At 50.7% G+C, this 18,960-nt stretch overlaps 1 protein-coding gene across 5 annotated transcripts in view; it reads left to right on the top strand.

The window, feature by feature from the left end:
* Tmcc3 (transmembrane and coiled-coil domain family 3) overlaps nt 1-18,684 on the top strand; it is a 245,548-nt gene extending 226,864 nt beyond the window's left edge. For all 5 annotated transcript variants that reach the window (XM_063255309.1, XM_003475887.5, XM_063255308.1 and 2 more), the window contains exons 2-4: nt 7,984-8,900; nt 10,433-10,568; nt 14,628-18,684. In XM_063255309.1, coding sequence (XP_063111379.1) covers nt 7,984-8,900; nt 10,433-10,568; nt 14,628-14,930 — 1,356 coding nt within the window. In that variant the 3' untranslated portion in view covers nt 14,931-18,684. The remainder of the gene's footprint in view (nt 1-7,983; nt 8,901-10,432; nt 10,569-14,627) is intronic.
* Nucleotides 18,685-18,960: the final 276 nt, after the last annotated feature.

The raw sequence follows: 18,960 nt of genomic DNA, 5'->3' as shown, positions 1-18,960 counted from the left end.
TTAAAGTCAAGACCTTAGCACTGAGCTCCATTCCCCACCATCCCCAAGACAAGGTCTGGCTAAGTAAGTCCTTGAGTTGCATAAGCTGGGCTCCCACTGGCAATTGTCCTGTCTCAGCCTCCTAGAGTACTGGTGGGATATGGGAAAGGAAACTCGCAACCTACTAGATGTCCAGTAAGGAGTTTGTGTTCTCTAAACTCAAAGAATGAATCTTAGGAACAAGGGAGGTTAAGGGCAGAATATGCTTATTGAGTAAAGAAAGCTGAGAGAGAGACAGTAGGGATTCTAAGTGGGGTGCCAAGAACCCTGCCTTTTCTAGGATATTTTTAGAGCAAATCTATGAGGTGAGGCGGGTTCAAAGTAGGGAAAAATGGTAACTCACAAAATCAGCGTGAGGCGAGACAAAACTGTGGTCTACCAATAAGGTACAAATGTAGCTGGGGATTAGCTCAGTGGCATAAGCGTCTGCCTGGCAAGCTCCAGGTCATGAGTTCCATCCCCAGTAGCAAAAAAAAAAATCACAATCATAATTGCTCCGGTGATACTGATTAAATGAGGATTCAATGGGGAAGCAAGTCACCTAGCAAGTAGGCCGTGAGACAAACGGACTTTTCCTGGAGGGGGTGGATCAGTAGCTCTTCCTGGCTTTCCCACAGTGCTTGATACCTATTTAGAATTCAATCCCCGTTGTTTATCCTTGGGGGAAATATGTGGGTGCGTTTATTTCGTCTTTCATCTTGAGGTCTGGCCCACGGCGGGTGTGTCTGCCCCACGGTTGCGATGCATCCCACCTTCTGCACTGGCTCCTTTGAGAGCCGAGCCCCGTGTGGCTGCCTATACCTAACTTAACCGTCTAGAACACGGGGCTTGCAAGCATGCACCTTTGTGGATCTAAATGTACTGATCATTCAATAGCTCGTATTCTGCTTGCAGCAGAGGAGAGCCGTGAGGTGTTCCACTTTCAGGACATCTGACCTCTCGCATGCGTCAGAAGCCACACAGTTTGCTGTCTGGTCTATCGTGAAATCCATTTGGCACAACCACGGCTGTGGGTTCTTCTTGCTCGCTGTGCCACAGCTGAGCGAATGTAAACAGGGACAACTGGCTGCCCCAGTTGGCTGTTTGTCAGCCTCTGATTCATTCTGCAAGCACTGAGGTCCTGATGAGGAAGCAGCGTGGTGCACACAGGCGGCTCAGAGGATCTTTCTCTTTGAGGACGCGTCCACAGAGGCTACCCAATATTTACCACCCCCAGCAGAGTAAGCGCTGGCAAGGGCCTGTGCAGATTTGGAGCAAACGGCAGGAGCTGCTGTGGACCCCAGGCAGGCCAGGCTTCCCGGAGGAGCCAGTTTAGCACTGGACCCTGCAAGGCACCCTGGGGAGGAGGCCTGGGAGGACACAGGATCCAAGGAGCTTACCCACAAGATGAGGGAGGTCTGTGGATTTTCATTACCAAAGCCTTCTCTGGCTCCCTTCCAATGGCTGATCTTTTTAAATCCAACTTTCCCCCCTTTCGTATGTTATAGTAAACCTTCACCAGGTCCTAATGTCATTTGGGATTAGCTCATCTCCATTCAAAGTGTGAATTGTAAGCTATCTGAAAGAAATGTGTGTCTTCCAGTGCCCATAACTCTAAGCAGATCACCATTGTCGCACGGTAGAGACTTAATGAGAAGGTAATTATTTCTAATGACAGTGCCAAGTGTTTATCAGTGCTGGAGGATGCGTGAGGAATGTGTTTTTGCAAACCTTAAACATGGCCTGGGCCCTCACACTGGGTTTGCTGAGAAAGGGTGACCAGGCTGTTGAAGGGGCACACTGTCCAACCCTGGCTCCGAGGGCCCTGAACTCCAGAGCAGCTGGTTTTTACTCTCTCTGCAGCGAGGAAGCGCGCCTGTGACTCCCCCCCGACCCTCAGTCTCTTTTGTGAGTGATGCTCAGAGTGGGGAAAGGGGGTGGGGTGATACCCTCACGGGGAGACCATGGACACGGTCACTGCACAATTGTGCTGATTCAGGGTTCAGCCTATAACCGCTGTTCCACTCTAGGCCCTCAGCCAGACAAACAAGAGCAAATGTTTGGCCAGGGCACTTGACTAATAAACTGTCCTGGGTGCACATGAGATCCTGGGGATCTCGACTCTCCAGCATGTGAAGTGGGGGGGGGGGGGGACAGCTTGGCCTGCTTCCTCCGAGAACACAGACGTGGAACATTCTGGGCAGTGTCCTGGAGGATGCGCTGATGTCTCTGTTAGCGATGACAGGAGGAGGCTCCTAGAGCTTCAGGGTTCCTTCTCCGCTGCGTGGTGCCTGTGTTAGTGAGAGACCTGAGGGCTGGGTGCTGGTTGCAGTAGTTTGCTGAGCTTTCTTGGGACCCGTGTCCATTGCTCAGCTGGCCATTTTATAAGTGTGTGTTACAAGAAAGCAAGAGGGACAGATCCTTACAGCCTGGCGTCTATGGCCGGAGAGAAAGGTCCGAGGCCTCTGGTGGAGCAGGCCCAGCCCACCTCTTCATTCTCCAGGGCCAGGCTGACTGGCACCCGCCTCCCCAGCTCCTGGCCCAGCACAACCAGGGAATGCTGTGGGGGGACTGTGCCCAACACCAGAGCCTCCCTTCTCCTGGGGTCCCTTATTTTTTTCCTATTTTTATCTTCTGCCTCTGCCTCTCTCTCTTCTCAGAAAGCAAGCAGCTTGATCCCCGTAAAATCTCAGGCACAGCAGTGTTGATGGACCCTGCCCAGCCTGAGATGGAGTGGCTCCGGGGAGGGAGCGGGCTCTGGGCAGGATACAATGAGGTGATGTGTGCTGGGCAGCCTGAGGTGCAGTTTCTGACAGGAGTCCCCTAAATCGGGCCCACAGTGCCCACACAGGCCCAGGTGGGCTGTGTTAAGGGACACCGAGTAATGGTCTTTCACACAGTCAGTCTTGTGTACTTCATAAATCCGAGTTGAGCCGCAGCTCAATTGCAAATGACCCCTGGACTTCAGGAAGCGAAGCTGACCTTCCCAAGCCTTGATGTTGTAACGAGGTTCACCATGGCAGATACACAGGTACAGGTCAGATCCTCAGCAGAGCGCCTGCCTCAGCTAAGCCGCTTGGTATCAGGAGGGAGCCCAGCCCTGAGAGGATGCCCAGGATTTCTGCCTTGGCTCTGCCTTCTGCTGTAAGATGCTGCACCTGTCACCACCGTGACGTTCTTCCGCCTGGACTTGGAGCAGAATCATCTTCCCAGTGTTAGGAGCCAGGGGAAGATGCGGACAGTGGAGAGGGATAGTAAAAAGTGCCAGTGATCCTGACCGGGTTCAGTTTCTGGGGTCCGTGTGTGAGTCCCCTGCCCAGGTCTGAAATGCCTGCTGCCCAGAGCTGGCAACCTGGGAAAGACCTGCGTCCCTCTCTGTGTGGAAGTCCTTCCTGTAGGCCCAGGTTCATCACATGGCCTCAGGACCAAGCAGGCAGCCGTCATCTGGGAGCCCCAGAGCCTCAGCCCATGCCCATCTGGGCATCTCAGTCCATCCTCTGTTGCTGTCATGAATACCTGAGGCCCAGTAACTCATACAGTTTTATTTGGCTCGCAGTCCTAGGGGCTGGAGGGACCCAATAGCGTGGCAAAGGAGCCAAAACAGAACCTGCTTGCTGTGTGCAGAGGGGCTGAGAGTGTGGCGGGGAGGGACTGTGTGTTACACAACCGGCTCTTAAGGAAACTGACCTGCTCCTGTGAGATCAGCACTAATCCCACCCTGGGAGCAGAACCCCAACAACCTAATCACCTCCTCCTAGGCCCCACCTCTTAAAGGGTCCACCACCCGAGCGCAGCCTCACCAACCTTGATAGCAGGGCTCCCAGGAGAAAGCCTGTGGTCTGGGGCTTCAGGGCCGTGTCTCTGCTTTGGTCTCTGGCCTTTCCGTTTATTTCCCTGGGGGCTGGAAGGTGACGCCACCGCAGTGTGCTGGGACAGACAGTCCTGTGGGAGTCTGCATGTGTCCCGAGCAGTGCTGCTCACGCCTGTGTGTTTCGCTGCAGAGACGCCCAGGGTCAGTTTTGACGTCTGTCCAGGACGGGGGCTTTTCCTCGGCCTTGGTCTGAGAACTGAGGTGGTGGAAACTCCTCTGCTTGTGGAAGGAAACCGCATCAGGAAAGCTGTTTGCAGGGTGCTGGCCCTCTGTCTGTCAGCCAGGGTGATTCTGGGACAGGAAAGTGTCATTGAAAAACATAAAAAGTAAATCTTTCCTGCCAAAACAGTAATACATTTTCTTTATTTTTTTTAAATTGGTAAATACAAAAACATGATAAAAAAAAAAAAAGAATGACCTTATAACCTCAGGGTGCAAAAATAACCATTGTTAACACTCTGCAGGTTGTTTTCCTCTTGTACAAACAGGTATGTTTTTAAATGAAATTCATCTAACAATAGCAAACATTTGTGGAAGCCATTCTGTGTGCCAGGAGGCCTTTCAGCACTCTCCGTGCAGGACTCTGGAAGAATCATTACGTCCATTTACGGAAGAGGAAGCCAGGGCACAGAGAGAAGCAGCTGGAAAGGGCCGTACCAAGGTGGAAACCAAAGCAGTCTGTCTCCAGAGAACCCATGTCTTGGCTGTGTTGCATACCAGCTCAGGCTGAAAGATCTCGGGTTCCCATTTCCTAGCGTTGCACAGTATTAATTCTGAATTCTCTGGTCGTCACCGCTTTCTGCAGTTTAGCACATAGAAGCCCACAGATGTGACTCAGTCTCCCTCAGGCTATGTGGCTTGGAAATGTCAGTGCCACAGTGTGCCTGTCTCCTGTGCCTCCTGGTCCACAGGCCACCATGACGACACCAGCCATCAGGAGCCTCCATCCCTACCCCATGTCTCAACCCTAGACCTCTCCTGTCCAGCCCAGGAGTCTGGTGAGTGCCAAGTCCAGGTCGGACAAGGCGTGAAAGCCTCACAGCTCTCCTCCTGGCACAGACTGGTACTCACATTTTGCTCTCAATTATCCACGCAGCGCACACCCTGTCAAAGGTTGAAAGGTGCAGCCCTGAATAGTTCCGACCTTGGGTCCTCATGGGACACCTCTCCCTGATTGATTCGGGGCTCTAACTGCTGGTGCTTCTCAGTCTGGCCTTGGGGCCGGGCCACGCGGGGTCAAGGCTGTGAAGTGAGACGGCACAGGCGCCCCTGTGTGTGAACACTGCCCCCTCAGATGCATGGCATGACGGTGGGGAATTAAGGAAGGCAGGGCAGATGGCGCTTACTGCGGAGTGTGGTGGGGGAAGCATGGAACGCCTTGCCCTCTTCTAGTGTGGTAGGAAATTCTCAACAGAGAACGTCAGCTGGTTGTTTTACAACTTAATCTTTCCTATGGCTGCTGAGCAAGAAGACGCTCCCGTGGAGCTCGCAGACAGTGACTGGAGCGTGTGTACGGCAGGCAGAAGTAAGGTGCAGGGCTGGAAGCCAGAGTCTGGGTGGCCTGGCGGAGAGCGGGGTGATGTGGTAGTGTTTGAGAGGACCCAGAGGCGCTCCGGTTTCTTTAGCGGGAGGTATTGTTTGTAAGAGTTCCTTCTGTTTTATACTTCTGTACCTGTGCTTTTTTCTGGGTGTAAATTATACTTCAAGTCTAGAGGACCTTATTTGTATCAGTATAACTTGTTACATGTTAATGCTCAGAAAAACAGTTTAGTTGAATCCATTTGACATTATGCATCTTTGTATGGCAAAGCACGCCTGTAATCCCAGCACTTGGGAGGATGAGGCAGGAGGATCATTGTGAGTTCAAGGCCAGCCTGAACTGCATAGTGAGATTATCTCAACCCTGTCTACACACACACACACACACCCCGTCGCCAAAAAAAAAAAAGAAAAAAAAATGATGCAGAATTTATTATCTAGATACTAGGGAGAATTCTCCACTTGGGATATTTCAGCCAGAACTCCCGAGATCATTTTTTGATTCTATTATCATGTATCTTAAATGACTTCAGGGTGGGCTCCTTGGAATAAAGAAGGGTGTCACAGAGTTGGTCAGATGTTTGTAGACAGCCTCCTGTGAGCAAGGGAGGTGCTGGCACCACTGGAGGGCACAGCTGTGACATCCTCTGTCCCCTGTTTCACTCCACTGGGGGTTCAGATACTCAGATGACTAGAAAAGGAGGTGGCAGTTGGTGTCCCAGGAAAAGCACAGAGCAGAGAGGGGCTTCCTGGGAGGGAAAGAGAAGCGGGATTCTCTGAGGGGAGGAAGAGCTGCTTCCAGAAGGGACTTTTGAAATGGGTTTCAAAGAATGTGTAGGATTCATTGATAAGTAGGCCAGTGGCCAGCATCACAAGTCTAATTCCTGCAAGGAGATGCGTGCTGTGGGATGTTGGATTGTTCGGTCCACTTAGGAAGAACAGCATCCTTCAGATACAAATGAGGCTGAAAGCTGAGCTCTGCCCGCTACTTCATGGGGGAGGTAAAGGCAGTTCCTGCACACTGTGGTTGGATCTCATATCCCTGTTAAAATCAAATTTCCAGCCTCACTGACAGCACAGTTACCATTAAGTATCCTACATGCACCAAATGGTATTTTCTGTGTTTCCCGAAGTCTTTGCTGGGTCCACAAATGAGCCACAGGTCCACAGCTCCTCCGAGCTGTCCTTACTCCCCCACCAGCACCCCTCAGGACCAAGCAAAGTCCCAGTTCTTCAGTCCTGTTTCCACACGTCCTGTTCCACAGCCTTCCAGTGATGGGGATTTATTTTCTCCCAGCTTCCTGGGTGATGCTCTTCTGCCAGATAAAGCAGCCCGCGTCTCATCCCTGGCGAGTGTGTGTGGGAAAGAGGGGCTGAGAAGTCATTTTTCTAAGTCGTGGAGGAGGCTGACCCCGCGACCTGGGGTGGTGTCCTGCCTTGTTGTGTGGACTCCCTTCTGTGGGGTAGAGATTTCTGTGGGGCAGGATTTACCGTGTGCCAGGTCTGCTCATTGCTGGAAATGGGTCACTCACACCCTGGGAGGTCCCTTGAGTTTAACTTTTAGCTATCAATCTGTGAGTCTCTTTAAAAGTGAAAAGGTGTGCTGGGTGTTATGTTGCCTCCTGTTCAGTTTCCGTGGAGCCCCTCTGTCGAGGCCTTCGAATCAAAGGGCTGTGAGCTTGACTGATGTCTGCAGTGCTTCAGTTTAGGTCCTGCAAATCGTTATTTGGTAATTGTGTTCAGGTGCTGCAAAGACCCCGAAAGACAGTGACAGAGAGTCCTGGGGTGGCGGCGGAGGGCTGGGTCAGGGCGACATGGATTCAGACCCCAGCTCTAGCCTCGATGGCTGCGTGTTTATAGACACGGTGCCTTCTTCACCTGCCGTGGCTGCAGTCCCGGCCCACGCACCCCTGTGGTCTCCCCGCAGGCCCGCCCTCGCTGCCCTGCCCTGTTCCACACTGCTGTGGCCTGTGGCTGAGAAAGCTCTGTCGGGTGGACTTCCTGCTACCATTACATTTTCTTTTTTAAGTTGCCATGTTGTGGTTTGGAGTTGTCTCCATGTCTAGAGAGCGTGGTTGTGCTACTCAGTTATTAAAATTTACCATGCACCATATTGCTGTGTCATATCTGTCTAATAATTTCATTAAGAAAATAACGTTTTGGAGTTGATGAATGTGCCTGCTGGAACTTCACTTCCTTTCTTTTTTTCCTTCTTTCTTCTTCCATCCTCCTGTGGGAAAGCTCACTTTGGAAAGCCAGGCTGACCGGTGACCTCGGTGATCTGCATTTTCTATCCTGGAAGCCGATAGTGACCGTGTGATCAGACAGCCGATCAGACACCCTGGAGACTGCGTGTTGCGCCCAGTTGGTGTATAGTAAGAGAGTTGCAGGAGGGAGCACACTGTCCTGTCATGAGCCTGAGAGGAGAGCAGGGAGGGGTTTTCCTGTGGGACTCGGGGACTGAAAATCTGGAACTTACAACGAGTGTCACAGCCACACAGACGCGATCACGGTGGTTGTCCGCCGTTAAAGTGCTTCTTTCCGCTCCCTTTCAGGTAGAACGTCATGACATGAATACCTTAAGCCTGCCCTTGAGCATCCGCCGAGGAGGGTCGGACACCAACCTCAACTTCGATGTGCCGGATGGCATCCTGGACTTCCACAAGGTCAAACTCACCGCGGACAGCCTAAAACAAAAGATTCTAAAGGTGACAGAGCAGATAAAGATCGAGCAGACCTCCCGAGATGGGAATGTGGCGGAGTACCTGAAACTCGTGAACAACGCGGACAAGCAGCAGGCCGGACGCATCAAGCAGGTGTTCGAGAAGAAGAACCAGAAGTCGGCACACAATATCCTGCACCTGCAGAAGAAGCTCGAGCAGTATCACCGGAAGCTCCGGGAGATCGAGCAGAACGGAGCCCTCCGCAGCACCAAGGACGTCTCCAAAGACAACCTGAAGGACGTCCAGCACTCCCTGAAAGATGCCCAGGCCAAGTCGAGACCTGGCCCTCAGGGCACGGAGAGCAGCAAGTCGGGCATGCCTGGGGTCTCCCTCACGCCGCCCGTGTTTGTCTTCAACAAGTCCAGAGAGTTTGCCAACTTGATCCGGAATAAGTTTGGCAGCGCCGACAACATCGCTCACTTGAAAAACTCCTTAGAGGAGTTCAGACCAGAGGCGAGTGCCAGGCCCTACGGGGGCAGTGCCACCATCGTGAACAAACCCAAGTACGCCAGCGATGACGAGTGTTCCAGTGGCACGTCGGGCTCCGGCGACAGCAACGGGAACCAGTCTTTCGGGGCAGGTGGGACCGGCCCGCTGGACAGCCAGGGGAAGCTGGCCGTGATTCTGGAGGAGCTGCGGGAGATCAAGGACACCCAGGTCCAGCTGGCAGAGGACATCGAGGCGCTGAAGGTGCAGTTCAAGAGAGAATATGGTTTCATTTCTCAGACGCTGCAGGAGGAGCGGTACAGGTGAGTCCGAGCGTGCTCTCAGCGATGCGGGACAGCAGCTGCACTGAGAGAGTCTGTCGGGAAGAGATCAGCGCGGCTGCAGATCGCAGGGGACTCAGGGGTCCAGGGTTCTTCCCAACCCGCATAACATGTCACAAGAGTGGCCATAGAGCTGACAGTCAGAGCCATTGTACACAGGGGTCTCCTAACACATCACTATGCAGACTGTGACTCACACGCATGTTAAGTTACTGGTTCGCTTGATTTCTGTTTCAGTCTCCTTACACTGACTCAGATCTGTGTTTCATTTGCCTCCATCACAGTGATCAGGTAAGGATCTAATTCATTCTGTAACCATGCAGGCTTCATTTGGTATGTCAATCTTGAAGTCTTTGTATGTGTGTCTGTATGGACTTTCTTTTCTGTCTGTCTGTCTTTCTCTCTTTTCTGATACAGGGTCTTGCAAAATCCCTAAATTGCCCATGTTGGGCTTGAATTTTCTGTCCAGAATGCTGGGATTATAGGCATTTACCAGTGCACCCAGTTTATGTATTGTATTTTATCCTTACACTTTTTACCTTAAATAAAGAATTTTCAGAGGTAATCTGAAGATTCAAAGTATAAATTCAGATCTTGTGGATTATGTTAACTAATTTCAAACATAAGTGTTTTATGAAACTATTTTTAATCTTTATTTATTTGTTCTTTGATACTAGACACAGAACCCAGGGTATCACACATAATAGGCAACTGCTGTACTACTGAGCCACATCCCCAATCCTGGAAGCTTTTTAAAGCTTTCCATGTGCGTCGTTAATTTTGACTAATTTGTTACACAAGAATTGTGTTTTTGAGTCATGACTTTTCCCAAAAACGATTACCTTAATTTCATACAAGTAATGTTAGATACAATCCTTTCTGGATGTGTATTTTATCCCAAGTTACAAATGCCCTTTTATATAAGTTTAGCACCATTGTGGTTTTTATAAGAATTATTCTAACACGTGATCTACAAAAACCATCTACACCTGGGAGTGATCAAAGTCACTCCAGGCTAAGACGCCTTCCCCACACAGCCCACCCTGTTCAAAGTAAACATTATAGGGTCTCAAACAATAGACAGAGGCTTTCTCTGGGTGTAGGCAGGGCAAAGGAATGGGAATCTTTGTACTTCTCATACTTTAGATGTGGATTTTGGAAATGCCACCGGTGACCCACCTGTCATTTGTAAGTTCAGTTTTTGTTGGCACCTAAGTTGCTGGGCTAAAGAGAATGGATGGTACGGGGCACAGCTGGCCACAGAGTGAAGCTGATGCCAGCAGCACTGTTCCTTCCTTAAGAGCCCTTCGCCCCAGGAACCAAGGGAAGAAGAGGGCAAAGCAGGGGGTCCAGGCCTGGAGCAGGGCTCCTGTAGCCATCTCCTAACTGGCTGCGACCTGCACACTGTCCTGTGGCTGCTGCAGCCAACTCAGATGCACATCTAGCATGGGTACGAGAGCCAGGTGAGGCATGGTGACATGTCACGCTCAGATCACGCTCCTCACTCTGTCCAGGTACGAGCGCCTGGAAGACCAGCTGCATGACCTCACGGACCTGCACCAGCACGAGACAGCTGACCTGAAGCAGGAGCTAGCCAGCGCTGAGGAAAAGGCGGCCTACCAGGCCTACGAGCGGTCTCGGGACATCCAGGTACTGCGCCATCCAGCTCGGACAGCTCACTGGGTCTCCACAGACCTTCGCAATGGAAGGGCTGCTGATCTCAGGGCTCCGGCACAGGGGACAAAGTGTTTCCTCTGCACAACATTTCTCCTCCCCACGTCTCCACTTGCTTACGTTGCAGACTATACTAAGAAGCTGTGTTCTGTACACTTTTTGCCTCAATCAGATATTTATTACCAACCCCAGGCCCAGCACCACCAGTATTTTACTTTATTTTAACACCAAGTACATTTATTAGAAAAGAAGAAGAACATTATGAAATATCCTCATATCTTCCCTTAAGAAGTTAGAAATAAAAAACAATAAAACCAAAAACAAATAGAAGACAGTGATAAAGATCAGAAAACACAATCCCTTCTCAAAATACTAATGACCCTTTTCATAAAAATTAACATTTTGATTTTTACATTTCTGTAGAAATGCAAAAGACTCAGAATAGTCTAAACAACCTTGATAAAGAAACAAAATTAGAGCTCCAACCCTCCCCAATTCCATGACTTATCACAAAGTTACACCAATCATGACAAAAGGACATTGATATCAAGATAGAAAAACCACCAAGGTACCAATATGAAGTCCCAGGATAGATACCCACATAACGGACAGTTGGTTTCTGACAAAAATGCAAAAGCAGTTAAGTGGAGAAAGGATTGTACCTTAAATAAATACACTGGAGCAACTGGATATGCATAAGCAAAAAACCCAAATCTTCCTGCACATGAAATATTTCTTAAGACATCCAAAAGTCAGCTCAGAATGGCGCACAGTGGGTCGGCTAACGTGAAGCAGGTGTGGCCTGAGTGGTTGCTCTGGCTGAGGTCGTTCTCTCTGGGGCAAAAAGACTGGGACAAGGTGCAGGAGGGAAGACAGAACCTTGTTCTGTTCAGTGAAGGGGGGCATTCAGTCTCCTTCTGAACAGCCACGCGGATGACCAAGGAGGCCATTATGCTGCTTATTTTTTAAACTCTTTAACTATTTTTATATGCATATACATACACGTATAATGTTTCTTCTTTCAGCTTGTCGCATTAACGAAACAATACAATGTTGACACGTGTGCCATATTTATTTCACTAATAAATATGTTCTCAAGCTGCATCCATTTACCTATGGAAGTGTCCAGTTTATCATTCTTTATGGCTGAATAGTGGTCCATTATATAGAAATACCATATCTTTTTTATCCATTCCTCAGCCAATGAGCATTTAGGTTGTTTCCAAGATCCGGCTGTTATAAACTGTGCTGCTGTAAACATGGGTGCACATATATCACTGTGGTATGATGTTTTTAATTCTTTTGAGAAGGTGCCCAGAAGGGGAATAGCTGGGTTGAATGGGACCGCCAATCCTAGTTTTTTGAGGACTCTCCACACTGATTTCCAGAGGTTGCACCTCAGATGATGGGCTGTCCCAGACAGATTTTCTTTGTACACAGTGGCTATTTTGCCTCTGTCTCTGACTGCAAATCTGAGCCCTGCTGTGAGCGGAATAAAACTGGAACAAGGTTGCAGTTCTCCCAAAGCGTGTGAGCTGCAGTCTCAGCTGCACATAGTTTATATTGCCCTGCGTGGAGGCTGAGCTTGTGCTAATCACTGAGTCTGCTGGGACGGTTTTGGAACCAAAGCATCAGAGCTGATGAGAGCGTTGCTGTCAGAAGAGTGGGAGACACCAGGCACTTGGGGAGTGGCTGGCCTGGGCTCCCTGGCTCTAGTGTGAGAAACTTGCCCCCACTTAGGTGTTAAAGTTGCCTGTAGGCAGCAGGGCAGTGTTCACCATCCCGCTCTAGATCAGGTCCAGGTCCAGAAGGCCGCTGGCAGAGGCCTGCAAGGCTTTCTGTTTAGGGACCCTTTGGGTTATTTCTCTTTCTTAAGGAACAGTTGGGGGTGGGGTAAAGAGATCAGATAAGGAAAGGGAGAGCTTCACCCATGGATTAGACTCACGGAAGAGGTCATGTCCCGAGATTTGCAGTTTCATCCCTCAGTCAGAACTGTAAAGAGAACTTCTGTGAATAATCGAAGAGGCCTTTCCTTTTGTGGGGGTTTGAATCCTGGCCCTCCTGCTCTCTCTGGGTGACCCTAGATGAGCCTGTGCCCTGTGCCTCAGTTTCCCTATCCATACAATGAAAGAATCAAGAGCTCTGCTTCAACAGGTTGAGAGGAGCAAATGGGATAACACATTTAAACACTGAAGCCTTTACCGGATGCCTAGTAATAACAGCCCCAAATGAACACCAGGTGTTCTTTTTACCGTATTTCGGTTAGCTGCATTCCTGGGGCTCTGCCATCGTGCTTACTCACGTTCCTCTTTCTTTCCTGTTCCTTGCTGCTCACCAGCATTTCCCAGGCATTTGGATGAGCGCCTTTGTCTGTGTGATTCAGCTGCCCTCTCAGAGGTGAATGAGTGTGTCTGGAATGGGCCTCTTTGCTCGTGTCCCGACACCTTGCCTGTGCCGCAGCCGCAGTGGCGGGGGGAGGGGGGGTTTCGGGCCCATGTCATTGCTGGGCGCAGGCCCGGGGCTGCAGGAAGCCAGCACTGTAGAGTGTGGTCATGGGAGAAGCCTGATCCCCTCGGTGGTAGCCTAGCGTGCTGCAGGTTACCATGGTAACAGCCCTGTTCCTGGCCCTTAGAGTGTGATCAGCAGTAGAAAAGCAAATCAGTGTCAGAACCATTATGCTTGCCCAGGACGTGAGAGGACGACTGTATTTGAATTGTGTGACCACACTGACAGGCAGCTTAGACAGTGGGCTAGTGACCTGCGGGGCCTTCTCTCGCTCTCTGGCATCCTGTTGCTGCCAGGCAGTCTCCTTCCTGTTTCGCCACTGTGCAGCACAGCACTGGCTCTGTGCCTTAGGGGACAGTGACTGCGAGATAGGCCTGGTCCCTGTCCCCATGCAGCTTATCTGTCTCCTGACCAGCAGCAAAGGCTGAAGGGAGACTTCCCTGGGGAAGCAGTCAGATGAGACTGGAGACATGAGTGGGAGATCAGCAGGAAAAGAGAGGTGGGAATTACAGAGACACAGGGTTCAGGTAGAGTACACTGTATGTGCGAAAGTCCTGGGGTGAGTTTGTGCTTCTTTCTGAAGCATGGAAAAAATTTTGATCAGAGCACTTGAAAGAATAAGAAATTATTTTAAGGGAAGCAAGAGGGGGGACCCTGTGGTTGAGGCCAGGTTAAAGATTGAGAGGTTTTATAAAAGGAGTATCATGGATATGCACCTTTATAAGATCAGTAGGGTTGCTGTGCAGATGGTGATTCACAGGGTTGAGGCACAAAAGGGACATTTGTGCAAGGTCACTGTTGAGGGATCGGGTGACTTAGATGGAGGTAGAGCCAGGGAGGAGGAAGTGGGTGGATGGAGAGAGACCTGGGTTTGCATGGTGGAGCTGGGCTACAGCCTGGCTGGAGGGCTGTCAAGGGGATGCCCCTGGTGTGGGCCCCAGCGCTATTTCCCGAGGCCAGGAAGCTACAGGAGCGTGAGGCTGACCACAGGTGCGACCAGACGCTGAGTATGCAGAGGACTTAGAGGTGTCCTGAGGACCTCAGAATTCAAAGAGCACCAAGCACAGAGCCACCTCCATGCCCGCACTCCTCCTCTCTCCCTTCTCCCTGCTCTGGCCCTGGTGCAGGCTCAGCTGGGCTCCAAGGTGGAGAGCCGGATCTGGGCGGGAGACGGTGACACCAAGCTAAAAGTGGAGCCCTCTGCCATTACAAAAGGCAAGCCCAGCCCTTATCAGGGGCCTCCGTTTCATGTCCCTTTATTACAGATATAGGCAGAGCCAGAAAACATAAGCGTAATTCCTCCCTGATGGTATTTGACGGTCGTGTGTGCCTATTCCGTCTGTGAAAACCAGGAAAAATATGGGCCTTGGGATTCTCATTTTCTGCGTTGGTCCCGCACGTTCACTTGGAGACTAGAAGCTACCCAGGCAGACGCTGGGTGGTCCAAGGTGGGCGGGGGGATGACCTTCTGCACATCTGAGGCAGCGTGCGCCTCGGTGGCATCTGACCCCACTGTCCTCTCACCCGCAGGAAGCCCTGGAGTCCTGCCAGACGCGCATCTCCAAGCTGGAGCTCCACCAGCAGGAGCAGCAGACGCTGCAGACAGACACCGTGAACGCCAAGGTGCTGCTGGGCAGGTGCATCAACGTGGTCCTGGCCTTCATGGCCGTCATCCTGGTGTGCGTGTCCACCATCGCCAAGTTCATCTCGCCCATGATGAAGAGCCGCTTCCACATCCTCGGCACCTTCTTCGCTGTGACTCTCCTGGCCGTGTTCTGTAAGAACTGGGACCATATTCTGTGTGCCATCGAGAGGATCATAATACCGAGATGAAGCCGCGGCACCTGGCCTTCACGTTCCTCGGCTTTTGGTCTTAAAAGAAAACTGTGTGCATCCTACAGCGCACGCGCCACGCAGGCAGGAGCAGGAGCGTGCGAGGACTGGAGCTGCCGGGTGTACATAGCTGCGGCTCCCGGGACTCAGCAGCAGCTGCCAGCTCAGTCCCCGTACTTGGCTAATGTGAAGCATTTCAGAGCTGTCCCCACACTGCTCATGCCTTAATCAGTCCCGGCCCCTCCCATGAGCCCAGCACGGTAGACCCTTGTCTGTCAAGCACTTGGCGTAGCTGGAGACCCAGAAGAAAAGGGACCCCCCGCCCAGCCCTGTCCTCTTAACCCCTGTAGCTCTTGAGCTTCACAGTGGCCAGGGTTTGGGTTTTCCCTGAGTCCTTTAGATATCAAGGATGTGATGTGGGTCAGGAGCGCAGGACCACGGGCCTGTGGAGGTGTGTGAGTCTCTGCGTCGTCTACCCCGCTGTTCGCAGGTGACGTAGGTCTCGGCATGTACCCGGCCTTCACTGTGGTCAGTTGTGTGGGACTGGATTACGGGGAAAGCGTACCTGGTACCTAACAAGTCTGCATTATGGGTTTGGTTGCCCTTGAGGTGTGAGGCGCAACACTTAGGGGCAGCGCCCCCCTTATGCCGGGCGAAGCACATCCTTCTGGTGGACAAATGCCCGCCTCCCAGGTGTACCTCCCCTGCGATGGCTTTGTTAATTCGGGTCCCGTGAGTGCTCACTGCTCCCAGGTTTGTGTTTTGGCCCTTTGCAGATGCCATGAACTTTCTGTCACTCACCGCGAGGCCTGCGAAATAGAAAGCAGCGCTGCTCTTGGTGACAAGGGCAGCAGGGTGGTAGTGTGTGATAAGCTGAGCTGGAGGAAGACGGGGCGTCTGGCTGCTCGGGTGGGCGAGGTTACCGTGGGGAGGTGGAAAGGCTCCTGTTAGAGATGCTCAAGGCAACCGAGCCTAGAATGAGTTAGGTCCGGAGCTGGTGCCGAGACCGCCATCTGTCTCTTTGGATGGTGTCAGGACCCATCTCGAGGCACTGGCTGAGCACACTGCCACTGGGGGAAGCACTGAGCCTTGGTGTCTGTGGCCCATGGCGAGGATCGCCCTCCCCCCCCCAGCCCGGTGTCACTTTCCTTCGAATCGGGTTCTCCGCGCACATGACAGAAGGGAGGACATCGCGGCAGCTGCTGATGGGGTCCCTCCTCCTGCCACGTCCACCATTTGCCAAAGGTGTCAGGATGACGTGTGCTCACGTCCATTTTCTTCCAGGAGACGTTGCGGATCCTGGATTGAAATTAAGTGCAATATTTTGCAAAAGCTTTCTTAGGGAAATCTCCTAGGGAAACGAAATGTGACAGGATGTGCCATGCTGTGAGAGAGTGGAACTGGGGCACTTAGTGCAAGCCCAGCGTGCGTGAGTGAGATTCCTAAACGTGAACATTTTTTTAAAAATGTAGTTCGGTAGTCAGTCCACAAAACTGTTCAAACATCACCCCTAACTAATTCCGGACTGCAGCTTTTTTAAAATAATAAACATCATTTCATGAAATCTGTGGTTAGAAAATATTTTGGAACCAAGAACAAGGGGGCTGCTGCCACCTCCCCCATCACATGGCCACATCCCTTGCCCCTGGAGACTCCAGCGGCCTCCAAAGTTGACTGGATACACTGTGACCCAGCAAACTCAGGGGCAGGTTAGGGTTCCAGATCGGAGGGAAGGAGGGAGGCAGAAATGACAGTGTGGTGCTTTGGCTTCCTGCTGTAAAGGCCAGCATGGCTTATCTGTGGGCATTCAGCGCCATCCCGTAGATGCCCAAACCAAGCTGGGGTCTGGTGGCAGACACGCCCGGGCCTGGGGTGGGTGTTGCTGCTGCCGGAGGCCTGGAGAAGGTGGGTGGGATTTCCAACCCTGCTGTGGGTGTCACTTCTCAGACCTGCGATCCGTCAGTCTGTCTTCTCCCCGTGAGCGTAGCAGGCAGACAGGGGGAAGCAGCACCCTCCGCCCACTCCACTTGGCACCCTTTGCAGAACCTGCTAGAAAGCAGCTTCCTTCCCAATCCCCAGAGCCTCTAACCCTAAACTGAAACCCTCGGCCTGATCGCCAACTCCTCTTAGCTGTTGGCCCGTTACGTGCAGAGAACCTTATTTTCCCTTGGATATGGTAACCCACGTGACATATTTATTTAGAGTCTTGTGGAAAGTTCATGACACTTTTAACTTTTTAAGAACATTATCTACTTCAAGGGGACTTTTACTGTGCAGTTTAGTGTTGTCTTCTTAGGGACTGTGCCTCTTCTGCTTGTTCTCTTCAGTGCCGAAGAGGAAATGGAATTTTATACACATACAATTAAAACTAGTGATACAGCTGTGACAGATCCCGGCATTGGATATTTAACTTACATTGAAGTCAACTTACATTCCGCCCCCTCTTCATTGGTTTAAAAAAAAAAATCGTACATGGCTAAAAACGAAAGCCAGTTGGATGGCTACACAGCTGGTCAGCCGGAGAACACTGCATGATTTAAGATCCTAGCGCCAGATTTTCTGGTGACGTTATCATCATGACTGCCAGGGTAAGGATAACGTGTGGAGGGTTAAAAACACAGAACACTCCAGATGGGTTTTGTTCAGCTCATATTTTGAGTATGATTAGATCCAGAACAGACCCCCAAAACATCACACCCACTTGCACTCCACACTGGGTTGGGGTGGGGACGCAGACCCCTCCCCAGCTTTTAGCTGCACACTCTCGGTGTTCTGAGGTCCAAATCCCTGTGACCCGCTGTCAGCTGAAACCTCCCAGACCTTTTTGCCTTTTGTTTTCAGCCAGTGCTGTGCTGTGCTTTGTCCACGGGCTTCTCACCCTCCTGTCACTCTTGTTTGCCTTGAAATGTTGCCCTCCTCTGTGTATTTATTGCCCTGTCACTTCTCTAGCATATCAGGCTTAATTATAGGTTCAGTAATGGGGAGGGAACAGTTTCCCTCAGGCAACTAATTACTTTTGTCCTTTTTGGTTGGGTTTTAAACAGCAAATTATTTTGCACTGAATGGGAGCGCTTTTGTGTCAAATCCAGATCGGGGGAAAATGCTGAAATGTACCGATTAATATGGACCTGTTTTGCATGTTCCTTTATTTTTGAGGCATTAGAATTCAAAGTTTATCCAGAAGGGAGCAGTTTCAAGAAGGTTACCCATGACTAAGGAGAGACAGTCTGGAAAGATAAAGCATTGCGAAGGATGAGATTGGCCTGTTTACCTCAAAAGCAGATTCAAAGCTAATGAATGCAGAATGGAAGTGTGGCTAATAGGAGCTTGGTAACCTAGAAGATAAAAAGTGGAACTAACCTACCGTCTTCTGACTGCGAGGAAGAAGGAAGCCATGTACCTTGATTGTTTTAGGAGTGATTTCTGTTTTGCAGTTTTAATTTATTTAAAGCATGTCTGCTGTGTTTGTCCTAAAAGAAACGTTCCAACAAAATGTGTGGTGTGTTGCAGACACATTTAGGTGATAGCCACTCTCAGAGCCGGATCTGGACTGTTGATAATTACATCTGTTGCCGAGTTTCTATTTTGTGAGATACTACGTAGTTTGATGTCAGCCTAAAATTGTAATTCCTCCGTAGAACTTTACCTGTGGTGGCGTCATCAATGAATTCAAAGCAGGTGCCGTTATTTTTTTAAATAAACACTTGATATTAGCTTTGATGTTCAATAAAGAGTTAAATTTCTTAAATTTTCACATTTGTCAGGACCCTGCTGCATTGCGTGTGTGCACGTGTGTGTGACCGTGTGTGTAAAATCAATTTGCATAGGCTATTTTTTATAGCAGTTTCAGGTTTATAGCAAAATCGAGTAGAGAGTTGAGAATCCCCTGGCCCGCACACATGGGTACCCACCCTCATCGGCAGCATTTCCTGAGGTGTGGCACATCAGCAGGCCTCACGGAGACCATAGTCACTGGGGGTCCACAGTTTACAGGGGGCTCACCCTCGGTGCTGTGCATCGCTGACCTCAG

The sequence above is a fragment of the Cavia porcellus genome, unplaced genomic scaffold (assembly GCF_034190915.1).
Source record: "Cavia porcellus strain 051 isolate PalLab524CR breed Dunkin Hartley unplaced genomic scaffold, mCavPor4.1 scaffold_8, whole genome shotgun sequence".
In the NCBI taxonomy this organism is placed as follows: Eukaryota; Metazoa; Chordata; class Mammalia; order Rodentia; family Caviidae; genus Cavia; species Cavia porcellus.
Note: the sequence above shows the minus strand (reverse complement) of the source record. Positions and strands in the feature narration are given on the sequence as shown.